Source organism: Rhinopithecus roxellana, chromosome 18 (genome assembly GCF_007565055.1).
Source record: "Rhinopithecus roxellana isolate Shanxi Qingling chromosome 18, ASM756505v1, whole genome shotgun sequence".
Taxonomy (NCBI): domain Eukaryota; kingdom Metazoa; phylum Chordata; class Mammalia; order Primates; family Cercopithecidae; genus Rhinopithecus; species Rhinopithecus roxellana.
The window spans coordinates 64,822,304-64,845,161 of NC_044566.1; the positions used below are offsets into that span (position 1 = coordinate 64,822,304).

Consider the following 22,858-nt stretch of genomic DNA (forward strand, 5'->3'; position numbering starts at 1 on the left):
TATGACCTCATTCCCAACCACTATTATTGGATTAGTTTCTGAATGATTATATTTTATTAAGACACAGGAATTTAAAATTAAGTCACCTATGCTTTTGATTAGAAGAATTTACTTTTCAATAGTGAAATACAGAGTATCTTACCAGAAAAACAGGAAGTTGAAATTTATCATTCAGAACTACAGCTTGTACACTACATGGTCCACAGAGCCGAGCAATAACTTCTTTACCCAAAAAGTTTGCATGGAAGATAAACAGCAGGATGCCAGAGCCTGAAAATGGGAGACGTATGTGAATGACTTCAGATGCAGCCTTCAGCCCCCAGAGAGAGGAACACTCAACACCAGACGGAAGCAGGCCCCCAAGCTGGACCTGGCCAGACAGGCATCACCCACTCCGCCTGGAGGCGCAGAGGAGGTTGGCCCTCTCAAAGCTTGTGTCACCCGGCATTTTTCAACCCACAGAACTCTTTTTACCTTTTGCCCAAGTAATCTCTACTGACAGTTCCTGGAAAAGACTTAAGTATGATTTTCTATACTGAAGTTATTAAACTGGTATTTGAAACATTACTGCTGAATGTGCACATGTCCCAGGGACATTCCTGTGGTGGGCACCTTTGGGTGTGGGTCTGAGTGGTTTTCCATTTTCTTCCACATACCTTTTTGTCCCTTCCAATTTTTCTGATTAATACATACCCAAAATTGGCCAGGCATGGTGGCTCATGTCTGTAATCCCAGCACTTTGGGAGGCAGAGGCGGGCAGATCACTTGAGGCCAGGAGTTCAAGACCAGCCTGGCCAACATGGTGAAACCCCGTCTCTACTAAGAATACAAAAATTAGTTGGGCGTGGTGGCGGGTTCCTGTAATTCCAGCTACTCGGGAGGTTGAGGCAGGAGAATTGCTTGAGCCCGGGAGGTGGAGGTTGCAGTGAGCCAAGATTGTACCACTGCACTCCAGCCTGGGGAACAGTGTGAGACTCCTTCTCAAAAAAAAAAAAAAAGTTGGTGGATGCAGACATTATGCAAATGAAAACTGCAGGCCCAGCAGTTGTAGGTGTCAGTGGGTGCTCAGGTTCACCGGGGCCAGCTCAGGGCATCGCTCTCTGGCGCTCACACCTGGCAATGCAGATGGTCCACCTGAATAATCAAAACTATAAATTATTGAACGGGCACAGTGGCTCACGCCTGTAATCCCAGCACTTTGGGAGGCTGAAGCAGGCAGATCACTTGAGGTCAGGAATTTGAGTCCAGCCTGGCCAACATGACCCCATCTCTACTAAAAATACAAAAATTGGCCGGGCGTGGCAGTGGGCGCCTGTAGTTCCAGCTACTCCAGAGGCTGAGGCAGAAGAATCACTTGAACCCAGAAGGCAGAGGTTGCAATAAACCAAGATCATGCCACTGCACTGCAGCCTGGGTGACACAGGGAGACTCCCTTTCAAAACAACAGCAACAACCAAACCTGATCAATTATGATTCCACAATGTCAAATTCTCTCAACACTAAGATATTACAAATGGCTCTTTCAGGGGCAGGGCTAGATGTTCTTAAATATATTTTCCAGGAATGAATACTAAATTGTGTTGTAAGTATGAACTTGCAATAAAATAAAATATGATTTAGAATTTATTTGAAAAAGAATGAACTTGAATAAACTGGTAAATATTGACAACCAACAATAGAGTATCAGTCAGTGCTAAACAGAAATGCACTATCTAGACATGGAAGGACTCTCGGATGCCTACTGCTAAATGAAAGAGGCCACTTCACAAAATGGGGAACAGGTTTCTAAGCAAAAAAAGCCAGAGCCCAGCTGCCTCCACATCTGCCTGGCACCACGTGTAGAGAGGGCCAGCCGCAGTCCTGCCTGGAGACGGGCTGTGGAGCAGAGGCTAGAGAGGGAAGTGGCTTCTCCATCTCTTCCACCAGCTTTACTATAGGGCAAGAGTATTTTTTCTTTTTCAAAAAGGGCAAAGACTTTACAAACAACACAATTCAGGGGAAAAACATTCCAGGCTCAGCATCTTAATAACTCAGACACTGAATTTTAATAAAACTCACTGAGCACTAGTGTGATTAGGAAACCCTAACTTCAGTGCTCTCAATGGGGTTAAAACAGGGATGGGGTGTCAGCCGGGTGTCTCTTCCAGAGCAGCTCTGCCGTTAACTGGTTTGCAAAACTATTACACACAACGGAATTTCCTTAAAGTTTTGTTCCAAGAAAGGAATCTGTCTAAAAATCTGTTAATATCGTGTCACGTTTCACACAGAGAAGTGTGAAGGGAGGCATAGGCTTACCTTCTGGTATGTTCTGTGGGGGTTTGTAATTGAAATCTGTTGAAAAATCAGGCCCCTCACAGAGTCGATGACATGCGATTGGAAAAACTGGTTCTAGCAGAGCAAGGCGAGCTTCAAAGTAATCCTTTATTGTCTCTTCTGCTACTCTTGAAAGTCTAAGAAAAAAAGTAGTACACGTTGTTAACATTAATGTAGAAAAGAACCACAAGCCTGTTGAATACCAGTAAGGCCTTCCCAGGCCAACCTTCCAAAAAAGAGCTGCAGCTCTGCCTGCCTTCTTTCCAGCTTGACTTCCACCCGGCGGCACCCGACAACCTGTGTATCTGTCTTGTCCATCTCAGTGGAACTGAAGTTCTAAGAGGGCAAGTCTCTTCCCCCACTGCCGTTTCCATCTCCCCAGTCTTTAGAACAGTGCCTGGCACAAAGTCTGTGCTTACTACATAGTTGTCTAATGAATCAGTGGAAAATCAGAAAGGGGAACCCCTCAGTACTCGGCAAATCAGGAAAGTGGGTCGCTCTACTTGCTGGATCTAAGCACACACCCCGTGTGACCAGAGGAGTCGGGATTGCGGCCATCAGCAGCACCGAGTGCAACAGGCGCGGTCCCAGAGGCCCACCCGAGACCTGTGACGTAAACACCGCCTTGAATTCGCTACTGTCTGGTATGTGCGAGTTTGTGATGTGTGTTGCCGAGAGTGCTGAAGTGATAGAAATACTAAATTGTGTTGTAAGTATGAACTTGCAATAAAATAAAATATGATTTAGAATTTATTTGAAAAAGAATGAACTTGAATAAACTGGTAAATATTGACAACCAACAACAGAATATCAGTCAGTGCTAAACAGAAATGCACTATCAAGACATGGAAGGACTCTTGGATGCCTACTGCTAAATGAAAGAGGCCAACCTGAAAAGGCCAAACACTGTGTGATTCCGACTGTTCTGGAAAGGGCAAAACATGAAGGCAGTAAAGTTACTGCTGGTTGTCAGGGGCTGGGGGAGGGAGGGATGAAGAGGTGGAGAACACAGGCTTTTTCCAGCAGTGAAACTATTCTGTGTGACACTGTGATGAGGGATGGATGCATGATGTATCTGTCCCGATCCACAGAATGTGTATCACTACGAGTGAGCCCTGATGATGTCAGTGCTGTGCTCCAGGGATTATGCGATGTCCCTGTAGGTTCCTCGGCTGTAGTAATGTCCCATGGTGGGTGACTGGGATCTCGACAGTTGGGGAGGATGGCGGTGGGGAGGCTTGGAAATCTGTACCTTCCACTCAACTTTGCTGTGCTTAAAAGTGTTGCAAAAAATAAGGTCTATTAAAAAGAAAGACGAACGTTTAAAGTTTCTTTTTTTTGGTGGGGGTACAGAGTCTTGCTCTGTCACCCGGGCTGCAGTGCAATGGTGTGATCTTGGTTCACTGCAACCTCCGCCTCCCAGGTTCAAGCGATTCTCCTGCCTCAGCCTCCTGAGTAGCTGGGATTACAGGTGCCCGCTACCACGCCTGGCCAATTTTTGTTTTTTCAGTAGAGACGGGGTTTCACCATGTTGGTCAGGCTGGTCTCAAACTCCTGACCTTAAGTGATCCACCCGCCTCGGCCTCCCAAAGTACTAGGATTACAAGCGTGAGCCACTGTGCCCGGCCAAGTTTAAATGTTTTTAAGAAAACCTTTGCTAACCAAATTAAGAGTATACTTAATATTTAAGGAAAATACTCCCAGATAGGCCAGTGTTAAGTTTGAAATTTTCTGAGTTAAATAACTTGCAGAAAAATAATTCATATGCCATTTATTAAATCTGTGATTTACTGGAAACAAAACCATCAGGACTTGTGCTGGATGTTTTTCTGAGCAGTTACACAGAGGCCGCTCCAGTGATAATGTGTCCACACGAACACTCGACACGGCACAGTCGCTGCCACTTACGTCTCTAAATGGCTCTTCAGCAAGTCGTACACAAGCACGTTGTTGGACTGCTTCGCAAAGTGCAGGGCGCTGTTCTGGTGCTTTGACAGAATGTTGCAGTCAGCTCCACATTCAATCACAAGTCGTACAATGTCTGAATTTCCTCTTTTACAGGCCTATGTCAGGTAAAAAGGAGGAACAATTACTCAGCTGTAAACTGTGGTAACGACCCATGCGTGCTGGTCCCTTCTCCATACGTGCCTGGGTTCTGTGAAGAGAGGGCACAGGCCACATTGCTTAAATGCAAGTGGGGAGTATCTTTGACTCAGGGGCCAACACAGAAATCTGTGTGCTACGTTCAAGTTAATTTCTTCACTGAGTTTTCAGGAAATGGGCAACTTCAGAAACTGTTTTGTCAGTCCCAAGACAGAACAGACACCAGGCGCTGCCCCCTGCTGCCCTCTGTCGTCCATGCTATGCTGTCCCCGCGAGCCAGCCCCTCGGCAGAGGCCCCGAGATACACAAGCCTGGCCCTCACTATAGACAGCTTTGTCTCGGGAATCTCAAAAACACCTCTCGGCCGGGCGCGGTGGCTCAAGCCTGTAATCCCAGCACTTTGGGAGGCCGAGACGGGCGGATCACGAGGTCAGGAGATCGAGACCATCCTGGCTAACACGGTGAAACCCCGTCTCTACTAAAAATAATACAAAAAAAACTAGCCGGGCGAGGTGGCGGGCGCCTGTAGTCCCAGCTACACGGGAGGCTGAGGCAGGAGAATGGCGTAAACCTGGTAGGCGGAGCTTGCAGTGAGCTGAGATGCGGCCACTGCACTCCAGCCCGGGTGACAGAGCGAGACTCCGTCTCAAAAAAAAAAAAAAAAAAAAAAAAAAAACACCTCTCAGGACCACAAAATAACCTCGAAATGTCCCCAGCTGCTGCTTTAAAGGAGACGACCCAAGCACAGATAGGAATCTGAATTTGCAAACCTACGGTGCAGCTGTGGCACAAACTGTTTGCTTGTCTGTCACTTACTAGCCACATGACTGCAGATAAGTCCCGTAATTCTTCTGAGTCTCCCGTTTCCATTTGTGAAAAGGGGATGGGGTCCCTGTGCCGCCCGACCCTGTGAGGCAGATGCTGGGCAGCAGCGTCACTGTACAGAGCGGCCTCCAGGAGCAGCGGCACTCCGCCGCCCTACCCATCCACCACACTACCTGTCTGCCACGCTACCCGCCCGCCGCCCTACCCGTCCGCCGCGCTACCTGGACAACGGTGTCAGCCAGCGCTTCCGGCAGGGGCGGCTCTGCCGTCAGATCAGCAGAGCCTGGGCCTGAGACCTTTCTGGTCACCCCGGGTGTCCACTGCAGAGGTGAGGGACACCATCCAGGACAGGCTCAGGACAGACCAAGTGGCCCACACTGCGGCCACGGGGAGGGTGAGGCCCTGCTGAGATCGACAGAGCCTGCAGCGACAGGTGAGGGCAGTCCCCCTGCACCTGCCCACTCTGGTAAAAGACCCATGTTCTACACTTTCTCCTCAGATGAATGGGTTTTTAATTTCTGAAAATCACAATGTTTACATCTTCTCATTCTAAAACTCAAAAAAACTTCAACATGCTAAATCCTGAAAGCAATTAAAATACAGCTTTTCAGGAACAAATCACTAAACCTCATGGCAGATGAAGGCAGTCTATTGAATTCAGAACCGGTGAAGTAAGTGCCACATGTCCTCTCAGGGAAGAAATGCCACGCCCTCCCCGACCCACTTCCAGAGCCATCTCCCCTCTGCACCCCACTCCCCAACTCAACACAGGTACCTCAGCAAGGCATGCAGCCCTGAGGTGCTGACCTGGGGGCGCTCCCACCTGCCTTCTGCCTGATGCTGGGAGAGGCGCTGCCAGCCTGAGGACCACTTCCTCCTCCTCCTCTGCTTCTCCCCACACAGCTTCTTTCCTTCTACGGCCCTTTTCTCCTTTCCAATTCCCCATGGATGACCCCACTCTCAACCTATGGCTACAGTCACTGTCAGAGAGCTGGACAGCAACAAACCTGTATCTCCAGCCCACACCTCTCTCCTGAGCCTAGATTCCCCAGTGAAATGTGCAGAGGTGACATCTACACGACCCAATACCCAACTCCCTCCATCTGTGCCACCTGGGCCCCCAACTTAGGAATGGGGTGACCAGGCATCCCCTCCAGTTACCAGGCTCTGTGAATTCTACCTCTTACCAAGTGGCCGGCTCGCCCACTCCATCCCTCCTGCCACTACCCAGGTACAGCCTTCTGTTATTTCACATCACCTGGAGACCTGACAAGTCTGCAAACGTCCTCCTCCCAATCTGTGCCGCTTCTGTACTACGGAGCATTAAAACACACAAATGAAACCCTCTAATCTGATTCTACCCTTCTTCAGCTTCGACCTTGCTGTGGCTCCCCAGGGCCCTCTGGATGAACTCCCTCAGGCTTGGCATGAGCAGGCTTCTGTGCCCACCCACCTCTCTCATGCTCTGGATGCATCTGCCTGGCTGCAGTTCAGGGTGCACTGGGTCATCTGTCACCAAGATGATGCTCTGAGAGGCCACTGCTGCTCCACACGAGACAACCACAACAAATGAAGGGAAACAAAAGACAAACCTCAGGCTCCTGAACAAAACGAACATTTCCATGAACCAAAAGGAAAGTGCTTGAGGCCAGGAGTGCAAGCCAAGCCCAGGCAACACAGTGAGACTTGGTCTCTAGTAAGAAAAAAAATGGCTGGGCGTGGTGGCTTGCACCTGCAGTCCTAGCTACTCGGGAGGCTGAGGTGAGAGGCACTTGAGCTCGGGAAGCCGAGGCTGCAGTGAGTCATGATGGCGCCACTGTACTCCAGCCTGGGCGACAGGAGGAGACTGTTTATGGGCCTCATGCGGCAGGAGGACAAGAGACAGGTGGTCCGGGCCATCAGAAGAGGGTTCGCGGTGAGACTCGATGCCAGGTGCCCTGCAGACCCAGGGTCTGGCTGTGCTCTTTTGCTTACTGGGGACAGAGACTGGAATGGGCGCTGTGGGCAGGCCCCTGCTGGGCTCAATGGCTTACATGGAGCCAAGCATTCCAGGGAGGAAACAGGACAGGTGCCCACAGGGAGCTGAGCTGGCCACTGCTGGCTGCGTGTCTGGACCTGCTCTATCCTAATAGCATCCTGGGCCAGGAACCCACAACTGCCGCAGAGGAACCAATCAGACCATGCGGGTCCCCTAAGACAAATGCCAAACGGTCGACCTTTCTTTCAAAACCTGTCTGCAAACCACGTTCCGGAACACAGGAACAAGCCCGAGGCGACAAATTCACCAACATCAAATGAGGAACACACAGAGTACACGAGGAGCTCTGTCCCACGCCCAGGCCTGCTCCTTCCAGGCCGGCAGCCTCCCTGCGGCTCCAGCTGCAGCCGGAGTGCTCCCTCCCTGCTGACTTGACTGCCATTTAGGATACAGTGTGGCACCTGCCTCATCCACCCTACGGATTGCCAGGGACCCCAAGGCCCAGCTCGGAGCACTCTCCTGTGACCTCACGGCTCTCTGTGCCGTTCTGATCACACCACTGCCCGCTCTGAGCTCACTGCTGCCTGCCAGCCCACTTCTCCTCCTCCCCTGCAAGCGGCTGGACTCCAGGACTGTCTTGGTACCCACTCTGTTCTCAGGCCCCAGCACAGCGCCTGGCAGTGGCAGATGCCAACACAAGCACCTGCCAAGGTACTGAAGAAGGGACAGCCCACAGGAGGGACTTACCTTCATCAGTGCGGTCTCACCATTGCTCTGCTGGACATTGACAAAAGCTCCCGCTTCCAAAAGAATAGCCACTGTTGTTAGAAAGTTCTATGGAAAGAAAAGAAGCAAATTTAATTCCCCAATTTATTTAAAAGACAGTTTTCAGATATTTTGAAATTCTTAGTCATCAGGAAAAATACCCAGCAGGTTCTATCACAAGTGGTTGTGGGTCACAGCATTGCTGTGGGGCCACGGGGGTGAGCCCTGCCCACAGAGGCCCAGACTGGGCCACTCACTGTGCTGCCAGCAGCTGCTACCTAAACGGCACCGCTAGCTCCAACCTAAGAACCTCTACATAGAAATCCTTTAAAAAGATAATATATGGGAAAATTTCACTTACATTATTAACCAAAAGGAATACTAATACCATTCGAAAAAATTTTAAATTATTTAAGATTAAAATTAATATTAGTACTTTAATCAGAGTATTTTAATATAAATTACTTCTAACGAGATAAATCACGTTTTGAAATGTGATTACAATGCACTACCGATGATAAATCTATTCACTACATGTCACAGATCAACTGAAACCTGAATTAAAGAGTTACTCCAGCTGGGGGCTGCGGCTCATGCCTGTAATCCCAGCACTTTAACCGAGGCGGGAGGATCCCTTGAGCCCAGGCTGGGCAACGCAGTGAGACCATGTCTCTACAAACATTTTTAAAACTAGACAGGTGTGGAGGTACACACTTAGTCCCAGCAACTCAGGAGGCTGAGGCAGGAGGACTGCCTGAGACCAGGAGTTTCCAGCCACACTGAGTTATGATGGTGCCACTGCACTCCCGTCTGTGCCACAGAGCTGGAGACCTTATTTCTAAAACAAATTTTTTAAAAAGCTATGGGACCGTGTGACAGCCAGGCACGGTGGCTCACACCTGTAATCCCAGCACTTTGGGAGGCCGAGGTGGGTGGATCACGAGGTCAGGAGATCAAGACCATCCTGGCTAACACAGTGAAACCCCATCCCTACTAAAAATACAAATAAATTAGCCGGGCATGGTGGTGGGCGCCTGTAGTCCCAGCTACTCGGGAGGCTGAGGCAGGAGAATGGCGAGAACCCAGGAGGCGGAGCTTGCAGTGAGCCAAGATCGCGTCACTGCACTCCAGCCTGGGCGACAGAGCGAGACGCCGTCTAAAAAAAAAAAAAAAAAGGGTTATTTCATAATATAATATGACAATAATAAAATACTATTAGAAAGTAGAACTGGAGCAGACCAGGCGCGGAGGCTCACTCCTATAATCCTAGCACTTTGGGAGGCCGAGGCAGGTGGATCACTTGAGGTCAGGAGTTCAAAACCAGCCTGGCCAATATGGCAAAACTCTGTCTCTACTAAAAATACAAATATTAGCTGGGCATGGTGGTGGGCACCTATAATCCCAGCTACTAGGGAGGTTGAAGCAGGAGAACTGCTGGAACCCGGGGGGCAGAGGTTGCAGTGAGCTGAGATCGTGCCACTGCACTCCAGCCCGGGGGACAGAGCAAGACTCTGTCTTAAAAAAAAAGGTTATGTGGCTGTGTGATTGCTGTATTTCACTACCAAAGAGGTCCTCTCAGTCCATCGGCAGGAATGAAAGCTCTGAAACAGATGCACGAGAAGCCACAAACCTTCTCTGCAGCATGAATGAGGGCGGTGGTCCCGTTTTTCTGCCGACCGTTCACTTTCGCGCCTTTTGTTATGAGGAGTCGCAGGAGGTCGTCCTGCCCTCCCGCGGCGGCAAGCATCACCAGTGTCATTCCACTGGAATCCTGTGTTGGTTTTGTTAAATAAAAAACGTGTTAATCTTTAGAGCAATTTCAGAACCCAGTCTTCTCATTTGAGATGTTTCAATGTGAAATCACTAACGGACACTGATTTAGGCACCTACTTAGGATTTTCGCTAAACTATCCCAACCATCAGAAACTAGTAGCTTTTAGAGTATTTTTCCACATCTAAATGTTTGCATAAAATTTTACACTTTCCTCTATAGGCCTACCTCGTTTCACTGAGCTTTGCTTTCCCGCACTTCACAGGGACCGTGTTTTTTACAAACTGAAGGTCTGGGGCAACCCTGCCACAGACACGTTTGTTCGCACCAGTGCCCACAGCACGTGCCCATTTTGTGTTGTCGCATCAGCCATTTTTAGCAATCAAGTGTTGTAAATTAAGACAGTTTTTTTAAAAGATGTAATGCTATTCACAGACTACAGTCTAGTGTAAACCTAACTTTTATATGCACCAGGAAACCAACAAATTTGTGTGACTTGCTTTATTCCAACAGTCCGGAACCAAACCCACAGTGTCTCCAAGGAATGCTTGGATTTTTTTTTATTGGTGGGGTTTTTCTTTCTTTCTTTTTTATTGAGACAGGGTGTTGTCATGTCAGCCCAGGCTGGTCTCAGACTCCTGGGCTCCTGCCTCAGCCTCCAGTAGCTGGGATTACAGGTGCACGCCACCACGCCCAGCTCTCATTTTTGTATCTTCTTTGATTTTGTTTTGTGTATGAAATCCTAAAGGTCCATGAAAAGTCTGCACCATATAAAATGAACAGTGAATCTCTGGGGGGCATATGATCAAATTTTCTACCTAGAAAATCCAAAACAAGTAACTTAAAAACGAGGAGAGAATTTCATTAAATGACTGGAGTCACACACACGTATGTGTACAAAGACATCCATAGCTTTACCATTGACAAGCAATAACCAGTTAGAAAACAAAATGCAAATGAAAAAAGACTAATGACCATAATCAAACATAAGACATATAGGCATACATCTAGAAGCAATGTGCAATGTCTATATGAATGAAAAACACACAGAACTTTGCTTAAGGGTATAAATGAAGAGCTGAGTGATGTAGAATTACCATGTTCCTAGACAGAAGATGCAAAATGTAAATAAAAATACCAATTCTCAATCTATATTATTTCATTCAATTTTAATCAAAATCCCAATAATTTTGTGAATTGTAATCCCAAAGGATTAAACCTAAAAAATCCACAGCGAAGCTAAAAAACTAAAGAAGAAAATATGAAAATATTTTCTAAGCAAGACAAGATACCCAAAGCCATAAATGTAAAAGATCGACAGATACAATCGCCTAAAAATAAAAATCTTCAGGCAATACAGGACTCAAACACAAAACCCAAAATCTAGAGAGAAAGGGTCAATATACTTCCATTAAAAAATCCATACGTATCAGTATGAAACATCGCCAGCTACAACAGAGAGATGGACAGTTGCTGGAAATAGGCAACCATCAAAGAAACACAAATGGCCACAGGAAAATTGTCTCACTCTATGCTCTTGGAGTGGCAGAGGGTAAAAGCACATACAAGACAGGTAACCATAACCAAACCAAACCAAACCACTTTTTGGGGGGAAGGGGGTTGTAATTAAAGGGACTATAAATTGTATATTTATAGGGTTCTGCAATTTTTAAATTTTACAAAGTGAACGTGCATTACTTTTTTTTTTTTTTTGAGACAGAGTCTTGCTCTGTTGCCCAGACTGGGGTGCAGTGGTACAATCTCAACTTACCACAGCCTTGACCTCCCAGGCTCAGGAGATCCTCCCACCTCAGCTGCCCAAGTAACTGGGACCAAAGGCGTATACCACCATGTCCAGCTAATTTTTGTATTTTTTGTAGAGTTGGGGTTTCACCATGGAGCCCAGGCTGGTCTCCAATTCCTGGGCTCAAGCAATCCTCCTGCCTCGGCCTCCCAAAGTGCTGGGATTATAGGTGTGTGCCACCACACCCAGCCTTTTGTAATTAAAATAAATGAAAAATTAATTTGAATTCTTTCAAGAGTTACTTTCCATTTTCCTTTCATGAGATTTTTCAAAGACATATTACCTCTTGGTCCAGGTTATATTCTTCATTTGAATTAAGTGCAACTTTTACAGTAATATAATCCCCATTTTTTACAGCATCCCTTAACACATCTAAAATGAAAGGAAAGATAAGTTAGATTTTATAAATCTAGATTTGTGAAACGGATTTCAATATTTCCAAAACCACTCACTACTTGGAATTGCATCTGCTGCAGCAAAATTCTCATCTTTCCCATCAAGGTGCTTTTGGAAATCTTCTAACTTCATCCATTCCAACTGCAGGTCCATGCCCAAACTCAGAATCTGCTGCCTGCCATCTGGAACACACAATGGCCTTGTTTACATACATTTGTCTTAAGTATAAAAAACCCACAATGTTATCAAATTTGTGGTGTCTTAATCAAAGCTCTATGTATACTTTTCACACAAGTCATTGTATAATGGGGTCTTGTAATTGATCAAATCCCCGATTTTCTTTGGGAAGTAATATGAACGATTCACATTGAGAAGCCATGGTACTCTGAAGGCATGAAGATAAATAGGTAATCTGTCATTGTAAAATAGCCAAGGAGGAATTTTAAGACTAAGTAGCTCAAAGAAAGGAGGGATCAGGGATCTGGTAAGAGGAAATACAATCCTAATGTGACTTCTCTCCCTTACACCATTCCTCTTGGACATACGCTGCTTCCCATCACGTACAGATAAAGCTGTTCTCCGCGTGTGAGCTACCCCAGCATGTGAGTCAAAGGCACAGCTTATGGATCCTTCCAGATTCACTCGGGCCCCTACATCTGGAAGCATTCTGCTCCCACAGTGCCCTGGCCCACACCCAACTCCCTGTGAGGTACTGCTAGAGTCTTCCCCGACAGGACCCACAGGCACGGGAACATCGAGGATGCGTGTGTCCAGCCTTTATCACCACAGCAATCACAGACTTCAGTGCAGCTCGTCTGGGAGTAATTCACAATGGTGGTTTTACAAGTGAAAAACAGAAATACTTGATGGTAAGAGTTAAAGGATTTTCACCTGAAACCAATTCCTCAAACTATATAGATGACGTCAGGCAGATGGCCTTGCCACAGCAATAAAGTCTGTAAAACATATGCAATAAATGAAGAACTTTTCCAAAGCCCTCAACTCAAACTAACACTTCTGGGGGTGCGCCCAAGATGACCGAATAGGAACAGCTCCAGCCTCCAGCTCCCAGCGTCATCAAGTGGGCTTCATCCCTGGGATGCAAGGCTGGTTCAACATACGCAAATCAATAAACGTAATCCAGCATATACACAGAATCAAAGACAAAAACCACATGATTATCTCAATAGATGCAGAAAAGGCTTTTGACAAAATTCAACAGCCCTTCATGCTAAAAACGCTCAATAAATTCGGTAATGATGGAATGTATCTCAAAATAGTAAGAGCTATTTGTGACAAACCCACAGCCAATATCATACTGAATGGGCAAAAACTGGAAAAATTCCCTTTGAAAACTGGCACAAGACAGGGATGCCCTCTCTCACCACTTCTATTCAACATAGTGTTGGAAGTTCTGGCTAGGGCAATCAGGCAAGAGAAAGAAATAAAAGGTATCCAGTTAGGAAAAGAAGAAGTCAGATTGTCCCTGTTTGCAGATGACATGATTGTATATTTAGAAAATCCCATCGTCTCAGCCCAAAATCTCCTTAAGCTGATAAGCAACTTCAGCAAAGTCTCAGGATACAAAATCAATGTGCAAAAATGACAAGCATTCTTATACACCAGTAACAGACAAACAGAGAGCCAAATCATGAATGAATTCCCATTCACAATAGCTTCAAAGAGAATAAAATACCTAGGAATCCAACTTACAAGGGATGTAAAGGACCTCTTCAAGGAGAACTACAAACCACTGCTCAGTGAAATCAAAGAGGACACAAACAAATGGAAGAACATACCATGCTCATGGATAGGAAGAATCAATATTGTGAAAATGGCCATACTGCCCAAGGTAATTAATAGATTCAATGCCATCCCCATTAAGCTACCAATGAGTTTCTTCACAGAATTGGAAAAAACTGCTTTAAAGTTCATATGGAACCAAAAAAGACCCCGCATTGCCAAGACAATCCTAAGCCAAAAGAACAAAGCTGGAGGCATCACGCTACCTGATTTCAAACTATACTACAAGGCTACAGTAACCAAAACAGCATGGTACTGGTACCAAAACAGAGATATAGACCAATGGAACAGAACAGAGTCCTCAGAAATAATACCACACATCTACAGCCATCTGATCTTTCACAAACCTGACAAAAACAAGAAATGGGGAAAGGATTCCCTATTTAATAAATGGTGCTGGGAAAATTGGCTAGCCATATGTAGAAAGCTGAAACTGGATCCTTTCCTTACTCCTTACGAAAATTAATTCAAGATGGATTAGAGATTTAAATGTGAGACCTAAAACCATAAAAACCCTAGAAGGAAACCTAGGTAATACCATTCAGGACATAGGCATGGGCAAGGACCTCATGTCTAAAACACCAAAAGCAACGGCAACAAAAGCCAAAATTGACAAATGGGATCTAATTAAACTAAAGAGCTTCTGCACAGCAAAAGAAACTACCACCAGAGTGAACAGGAAACCTGCAGAATGAGAGAAAATTTTTGCAATCTACTCATCTGACAAAGGGCTAATATCCAGAACCTACAAAGAACTCAAACAAATTTACAAGAAAAAAACAACCCCATCAAAAAGTGGGCAAAGGATATGAACAGACACTTCTCAAAAGAAGACATTCATACAGCCAACAGACACATGAAAAAATGCTCATCATCACTTGCCATCAGAGAAATACAAATCAAAACCACAATGAGATACTATCTCACACCAGTCAGAATGGCAATCATTAAAAAATCAGGAAACAACAGGTGCTGGAGAGGATGTGGAGAAACAGGAACACTTTCACACTGTTGGTGGGACTGTAAACTAGTTCAACCACTGTGGAAAACAGTGTGGCGATTTCTCAAGGATCTAGAACTAGAAATACCATTTGACCCAGCCATTCCATTACTGGGGATATACCCAAAGGATTATAAGTCATGCTGCTATAAAGACACATGCACACATATGTTTATTGCGGCACTATTCACAATAGCAAAGACTTGGAATCAACCTAAATGTCCATCAGTGACAGACTAGATTAAGAAAATGTGGCACATATACACCATGGAATACTATGCAGCCATAAAAAAAGGATGAGTTCGTGTCCTTTGTGGGGACATGGATGCAGCTGGAAACCATCATTCTCAGCAAACTATCGCAAGAAAAGAAAACCAAATACCGTAGCATGTTCTCACTCATAGGTGGAAAATGAACAATGAAATCACCTGGACACAGGAAGGGGAACATCACACACCGGGTCCTACTGTGGGGAGGGGGTGGGGGGAGGGATACCATTAGGAGATATACCTAATGTAAATGACAAGTTAATGGGTGCAGCACACCAACATGGCACATGTATACATATGTAACCTGCACGTTGTGCACATGTACCCTAGAACTTAAAAGTATAACCCCCGCCCCCCCCCAAAAAAAAACTAACACTACTGTTAACTCTGAGAGCTGACAGCAGAGAAACAGCACAGCCTCTGGGCTGTCCATCCTGGTGCAGCATCCCAGGTCTATCAGCAATGGTAACAGTGAAAGCCACTAGCAATCGTAAGACATGTTAACTTATTTATGTGAATGGATTTATTTCCTCTATACACAATGACCTGTAATGGGAGGCATGTTACAGATGAGAGGCTGGGAGAGGCTCCAGGGTTTTCTCAGACACACGCCAGTGAGTGGCGGCGCCGGTCTTCTTACTCAGGTGTCTGAGTCGCCCATGAAGCCCCCACCCGCTATGCCCCATGACCCATCCCACCACTGAGGCAGCAATGTGGAAAGATTGTGGAAGCAGAACAGGTGAGGTCTTTATGAACTGAGATAGTATCACCGAACTCACAGGACTGCCGTAAGAACAGAGAGCATCCCTAGACCAGAACCACTGGAAAGGCTGAGCTGCAGCTCAGATTGTGGTCTCTAACAAAGCAAACTGATTCAAAACCCATGTTCACTCCTGACAAGTGCTGGGTCTTGCCTCTGGACCTAATAGGCTTAATTTTCTTTTCTTTTTTTTTTTTTTTTCAGATGGAGTCTCGCTCTGCCGCCCAGGCTGGAGTGCAGTGGCACCATCTCCGTTCACTGCAAGCTCCGCCTCCCGGGTTTACGCCATTCTCCTGCCTCAGCCTCCCGAGTAGCTGGGACTACAGGCGCCCGCCACCTCCCCTGGCTCATTTTTGTATTTTTAGTAGAGACGGGGTTTCACGGTGTTGGCCAGGATGGTCTTGATCTTCTGACCTTGTGATCCGTCCCTCTTGGCCTCCCAAAGTGCTGGGATTACAGGCGTGAGCCACCACGCCCAGCCTTCTCTATTTTTAATAAGAAACTCGATATACATATAATAAGGAATGTATGTCACGAAGTGCAACAATGAAGTGTGCTCTGTGGTCACAAGAACTGCTCGGCGGCACACGCCCGTGCCTACCACAGCTGTCCCCTGCATGGTGTCATTTACATCTGCAGTCTGTGTCTCATGCTCTTCTTCAACATAGCTTTGCCATAAAAACACATAATCCTAAGAAATACACATTTGGTTTTGCTTGCTGATGAGCTTTCTATACACTGCAGAAGTTCTCTGTATTCTGGGTAGTGACCCTTTGTCTTTTCACCCTTTCTAATGGTAGCTCTGTCAAATGGAACTCACTTTGTTCAGTCAACTTTATCATTTTATTCCTTTACGGAACATTTTGTATCCTGTTTAAGAAATCTTTCCCGGCCGGGCGCGGTGGCTCAAGCCTGTAATCCCAGCACTTTGGGAGGCCGAGGCGGGTGGATCACGAGGTCAGGAGATCGAGACCATCCTGGCTAACACGGTGAAACCCCGTCTCTACTAAAAATACAAAAAACTAGCCGGGCGCGGTGGCGGCGCCTGTGGTCCCAGCTACTCGGAGGCTGAGGCGGGAGAACGGCGGGAACCCGGGAGGCGGAGCTTGCAGTGAGCAGAGATCCGGCCACTGCACTCCAGCCCGGGCGACAGAGCAAGACTCCGTCTTAAAAAAAAAAAAAAAAAAAAAGCTTTCCCTACCCTCAAGGTCATAAAGATATTAGCCTTAATCTCTAAATACCTAGAATCTAAATATCCTCCTAATAGGGCCCCACTCCATCAGGATCTGACTCTCAGGTATGGGGCTTTTGATACAGGAATAACCACCCGTTCTGACATCAGTGAGAAGAGGCGTCCTCCACACATGCACCCCGTGATGCCCCGTCCTCTGTCCTCTAGCAGAGCTGCACGGCCGGACTGAGGTCTACCCTGCTACGCTAGTTCACCTACCCTGCTGTGCCAAGTAAATGCTATAATGAATCACTAGTTTGATATAGCAGGCTTTGATTACTTACTGGGACAACTGGCTTTGGTTTTTCTTGAGTCTTCCACATTAACTGTAGAATGAGCATTTGTAAATTCCATGAAAAACTGTGTTGAGATTTTGCTTAGAACTGCAGGGATGCTATAGACCAGTTCGGAGAAAATGACAAACTTCTAAAATTGTTTTCTTTTGTTTGTTTTCTGAAACAGAGTCTCACTCCGTCACCCAGGCTGGAGTGCAGTGGCACAATCTCAGCTCACAGCGAGCTCCACCTCCCAGATTCAAGGGATTTCTGTGCCTCAGCCTCCTGAGTAGCTGAAATTGCATGAGCTATGTTTTGCTCAAGCAGAGGAAAAAAAAAAAAGCCATTTTTCGCTCATGCAAAATGCCTGGCTAATTTTTGTATTTTTAGTAGAGATGGGGTTTCACCATGTTAGCCAGGCTGGTCTCGAACTCCTGACCTCAAATGATCTGCCTGTCTCGGCCTCCCAAACTGCTAGGATTACAGGCGTGAACCACTATGCCTGGACCCTAAAATTGTTTTCTAATAAAAATGGCATATATATATTTTAGTAACTTTCAAGCAATCAAGAAATCTTTAAAATTTTCTCCATAAGGGCTTTTTTTTTTTGAGACAGAGTTTTGCTCTGTTGCCCAGGCTGGAATGCAATGGCATTAGCTCACTACAACCAACACCTCCTGGGTTCAAGCAATTCTCCTGCCTCAGCCTCCTGAATAGCTGGGACCACAGGCGTGAGCCACCACAACCAGCTAATTTTTGTATTTTTAGTAGAGATGGGGTTTCGCCACGTTGGTCAGGCTGGCATCGAACTCCTGACCTCGAGTGATCCACCTGCCTCAGCCTCCCAGGATTACAGGCGTGAGCCACTGCGCCTGGCTCATCTTTCATGAACAATATTCTGAGCAATCTTTTAACTCTTAAATGTGTTGCTACTGAAAACTATATGTTTTTATTTATTTTCTTTGAGACAAAGTCTCACTCTTGTCCCCCAGGCTGGAGTGCGATGGCGCGATCTCGGCTCACTGCAACCTCCGCCTGCCCGGTTGAAGCGATTCTCCTGCCTCAGCCTCCCAAGTAGCTGGGATTACAGACATGCGCCAGCTAATTTTTGTATTTTTAGTAGAAATGGGGTTTCACTATGTTGCCCAGGCTGGTCTCGAACTCCTGACCTCGAGTGAGCCACCCACCTCGGCCTCCCAAAGTGCTGGAATTACAGGCGTGAGCCACCGTGCCTGGCCTGAAAACTGTATCTTTTTAAAATACATTTATTATTTATGTAGAAATGTATATAGGTTTAAAAAAGAAAATCGGCTTTTGTCACTGATCTTATATCCAGTCACCTTGCTAAATTTTTTTTTTTTTTTTTTTTTTTGAGACGGAGTCTTGCTCTGTCACCCAGGCTGGAGTGCAGTGGCCGGATCTCAGCTCACTGCAAGCTCCGCCTCCCGGGTTCCCACCATTCTCCTGCCTCAGCCTCCCGAGTAGCTGGGACTACAGGCACCCGCCACCGCGCCCGGCTAGTTTTTTGTATTTTTTAGTAGAGACGGGGTTTCACCATGTTAGCCAGGATGGTCTCAATCTCCTGACCTCATGATCCGCCCGTCTCAGCCTCCCAAAGTGCTGGGATTACAGGCTTGAGCCACCGCACCCGGCCAAATTTTTAATACTTATAATAATTTATTTGTAGATTATTTTAGGTTTTTTATATGAATCTGATAATGACAGTTTTTTTTTTTTTTTTTTTTGACAAAAGTCTTGCTCTGTCATCCAGGCTGAAGTGCAGTGGCGTGATTTTAGCTCACTACAACCTCTGCCTCCTGGGCTCAAATGATCCTCCCACCTTAGCCTCCTGAGTAGCTGGGACTACAGGTATGTGCCATCTGCCTGGCTTATTTTATTTTATTATTATTATTACTATTCTTTTGTTGTTTCGAGACAGAGGTTCGCTCTTGTTGCCCAGGCTGGAGTGCAATGGCACAATCTCAGCTCACTGAAACCTCTGCCTCCTGGGTTCAAGCAATTCTCTTGCCTCAACCTCCTGAGTAGCTGGGACTACAGGCATGCACCACCACATCTGGCTAATTTTGTATTTTTAGTAGAGAGAGTTTTTCCATGTTGGTAAGGCTGGTCTTGAACTCCCGACCTCGGGTGATTCACCCGCCTCGGCCTCCCAAAGTGCTGGGAATACAGGCAGGAGCCTCCACACCCAGCCTTTTCTTATAGCTGTTGTCTGGTTTTGGTACTGAAGTTATAATGGTCTCCCAGAGTAAGTTAGCATTAGCATTCTTTGCCTGTTTTTAGAATGACTTTTATCAGTTTGGTAGCCTCTGGTTTGAGAAACTCATCTGGCTTGGTGTTAAATTTATGAGGCTGTTTTTATTAGTCCACGTTCTTTTTTTATTATTATTGTACTTTAAGTTCTGGGGTACAGAACTAGGAGGTTTGTTGCGTAGGTATACACGTGCCATGGTGGTTTGCTGCACCCATCTACCCGTCATCTACATTAGGTATTTCTCCTAATGCTCTCCCTTCCATAGCCCCCAGCCCCTGGCAGGCCCCGGTGTGTGATGATCCCCTCCCTGGGTCCATGTGTTCTCACTGTTCAACTCCCACTTATGAGTGAGAACATGCGCTGCTTAGTTTTCTGTTCTTGTGTTAGTTTGCTGAGAATGATGTCAGTCTGATGGGTTTCCCTTAGTGAGTAACCCGACTTTTCTCTCTGACTGCCCTTAACATGTTTTCCTTCATTTCAACCTTGGTGAATCTGATGATTACATGTCTTGGGGTTGCTCTTCTTGAGGAGTATTTTTGTGGTGTTCTCTGTATTTCCTGAATTGGAATGTTGGCCTGTCTTGCTAGGTTGGGGAGGTTCTCCTGGATAATATTCTGAAGAATGTTTTCCAACTTGGTTCCATTCTCCCCATCACTTTCAGGTACACTAATCAAATGTAGATTTGGTCTTTTCACATAGTCGCATATTTCTTGGAGGCTTTGTTCATTCCTTTTCATTTTTTTTTCCTCTAACCTCGCCTTCTTGCTTTATTTCATTAAGTTGATCTTCAATCGCCGATATCCTTTCTTCTGCTTGATCCATTTGGCTATTGATACTTGTGTATCCTTCATGAAGTTCTCGTGCTGTATTTTCAGCTCCATCCGGTCATTTATGTTCTTCTCTAAACTGGTTATTCTAGTCAGCAATTCCTCTAACCTTTTCTCAAGGTTCTTAGCTTCCTTGCATTGGGTTAGAACAGGCTCCTTCAGCTCAGACAAGTTTATTACCCACCTTCTGAAGCCTATTTCTGTCAACTCATCAAACTCATTTTCCGCCCAGTTTTGTTCCCTTGGCGAGGAGTGGTGATCCTTTGGAGAAGAAGTGTTCTGGTTTTTGCAATTTGCAGACCTTTTGCCCTGGTTTCTCCCAATCTTTGTGGAGTTATCTACCTTTGGTCTTTGATGTTAGTGACCTTCAGATGGGGTCTGAGTGGACATCCCTTTTGTTGATGTTGATGCTATTCCTTTCTGTTTGTTAGTTTTCCTTCTAACAGGCACCTCTGCTGCAGGTTTGCTGGAGGCCCACTCCAGACCCTGTTTGCCTGGGTATGACCAGCGGAGGCTGCAGAACAGCAAAGATTGCTGCCTGTTCCTTCCTCTGGAAGTTTCGTCCCAGAGGGGCACCCACTGGATGCCAGCTGGAGCTCTCCTGTATGAGGTGTCTGTCGGCCCCTATTGGGAGGTGTCTCCCAGTCAGGAGACATGGGGGTCAGTGACCCACTTGAGGAGGCAGTCTGACCCTTAGCAGAGCTCCAAAGCTGTGTTGGGAGATCCACTGCTCTCTTCAGAGCCGTCAGACAGGGACGTTTAAGTCTGCTGAAGCTGTCCCCACTAGCCCCTTCCCCCAGGTGCTCTGTCCCAAGGAGACGGGGGTTTTATCTAGAAGACCCTGACGGAGCTGCCTTTTCAGAGATGCCCGGAGGAGGAATCTAGAGAGGCAGTCTGGCCACAGCAGCCTTGCTGAGCTGCGGTGCGCTCCACCCAGTTTGAACGTCCCGGGGGCTTTGTTTACACTATGAGGGTAAAACCGCCTACTCAAGCCTCAGCAATGGCGGACACCCCTCCTCCCACCAAGCTCAAGTGGCCCAGGTCATCTCAGATTGCTGTGCTGGCAGCGAGAATTTCAAGCCAGTGGATCTTAGCTTGCTGAGCTCCATGGGGACCTGCCAAGCCAGACCACTTGGCTCCCTGGCTTCAGCCCCCTTTCCAGAGGAGTGAACGGTTCTGTCTTGCTAGCGTTCCAGGTGCCACTGGGGTATGTAAAAAAAAAAAAAAAAAAAAAAACTCCTGCAGCTAGCTCAGTGTCGGCTCAAACAGTCGCCCAGTTTTGTGCTTGAAACCCAGGGCCCTGGCGGGATAGCCACCAGGGGGAATCTCCTGGTCTGTGGGATGTGAAGATGGTGGGAAAAGTGCAGTATCTGGGCCAGAGTGCGCCGTTCCGCACAGCACAGTCCCTCAGGGCTTCCCTGGCTAGGAGAGGGAGTTCCCCAACCCCCTGCACTTCCCAGGAAAGGCTAACGCCCCACCCTGCTTTGGCTCGACTTCCGTGGGCCGCACCCACTGTTCCAGCAGTCCCAATGAGATGAACCAGGTACCTCAGTTGGAAATGCAGAAATCAGCTGCTTTCTGTGTCAATTTTGCTGAGAGTTGCAGAACGGAGCTGTTCCTATTTGGCCATCTTGCCAGCAATCCCGTATTTCATGTTCTTTTTTTATTTTGAGATGGAGTCTGGCTCTGTTGCCCAGGCTGGAGTGTAGTGGTGTGATCGTGGCTCACCGCAACCTCCACCTCCTGGGTTCAAGCGATTCTCCTGCCTCAGCCTCCCGAGTAGCTGGGACTACAGGCATGTGCCACCATGCATGGCTAATTTTTTGTATTTTTAGTAGAGATGGGGTTTCACCATGTTGTCCAGGCTAGTCTCGAACTCCTGACCTTGTGATCCGCCCGCATTGGCCTCCCAAACTGCTGGGATTACAGGTGTGAGCCACCATGCACGGCCCTCATGTTCTTTAACAGTTGTGACTATTCAGTCTTTTTTGGATCAATTTCATTATTTTTTCCCCAAGGAATTTTTCCATGTCATTCAGTTTTCAAATCTCTTTTTCAATTTTAGAGATGAGGTCTTGCTATGTTTACCAGGATGGAGTACAGTGGCTATTCACAGGTACAATCTTAGCATAATATAGCCTCGAACTCCTGGGCTTACTGATCTTCCTGTCTCGCCTCCAGAGTAGCTGTAACTATAGGCACATGCCACCATGCCTAGCTATTTTCTTTCTTTTTTTTTTTTTTTGGAGATGGAGTCTCACTCTGTCACCCAGGCTGCAATGCAGTGGCGCAATCTCAGCTCACTGCAACCTCTGCCTCCCGGGTTCAAGCGATTCTCTTGCCTCAGCCTCCTGAGTAGCTGGGACTACAGATGCACGCTGCCACGCCTGGCTAAATTTTTGTATTTTAGTAGAGACGGGTTTCACCGTGTTGCCCAGGCTGGTCTTGAACTCCTGAGCTCAGGCA

The 22,858-nt window shown here is 46.7% G+C and overlaps 1 protein-coding gene across 5 annotated transcripts in view; it reads right to left on the reverse strand.

The window, feature by feature from the left end:
• Positions 1 to 22,858, reverse strand: part of MPHOSPH8 (M-phase phosphoprotein 8) — a 46,328-nt gene that overhangs the window by 2,611 nt on the left and 20,859 nt on the right. For 3 of the 5 annotated variants that reach the window (XM_010353108.2, XM_010353102.2, XM_030921927.1), the window contains exons 6-12: positions 12,012 to 12,137; positions 11,843 to 11,931; positions 9,615 to 9,755; positions 7,967 to 8,053; positions 4,222 to 4,376; positions 2,296 to 2,450; positions 143 to 270 (exon numbers count right to left, since the gene is read on the reverse strand). In XM_010353108.2, coding sequence (XP_010351410.1) covers positions 143 to 270; positions 2,296 to 2,450; positions 4,222 to 4,376; positions 7,967 to 8,053; positions 9,615 to 9,755; positions 11,843 to 11,931; positions 12,012 to 12,137 — 881 coding nt within the window. Of the gene's footprint in view, positions 1 to 142; positions 271 to 989; positions 1,135 to 2,295; positions 2,451 to 4,221; positions 4,377 to 7,966; positions 8,054 to 9,614; positions 9,756 to 11,842; positions 11,932 to 12,011; positions 12,138 to 22,858 lie in introns of those variants that run through there. The other 2 variants (XM_010353116.2, XM_030921928.1) reach the window with 2 other exon arrangements.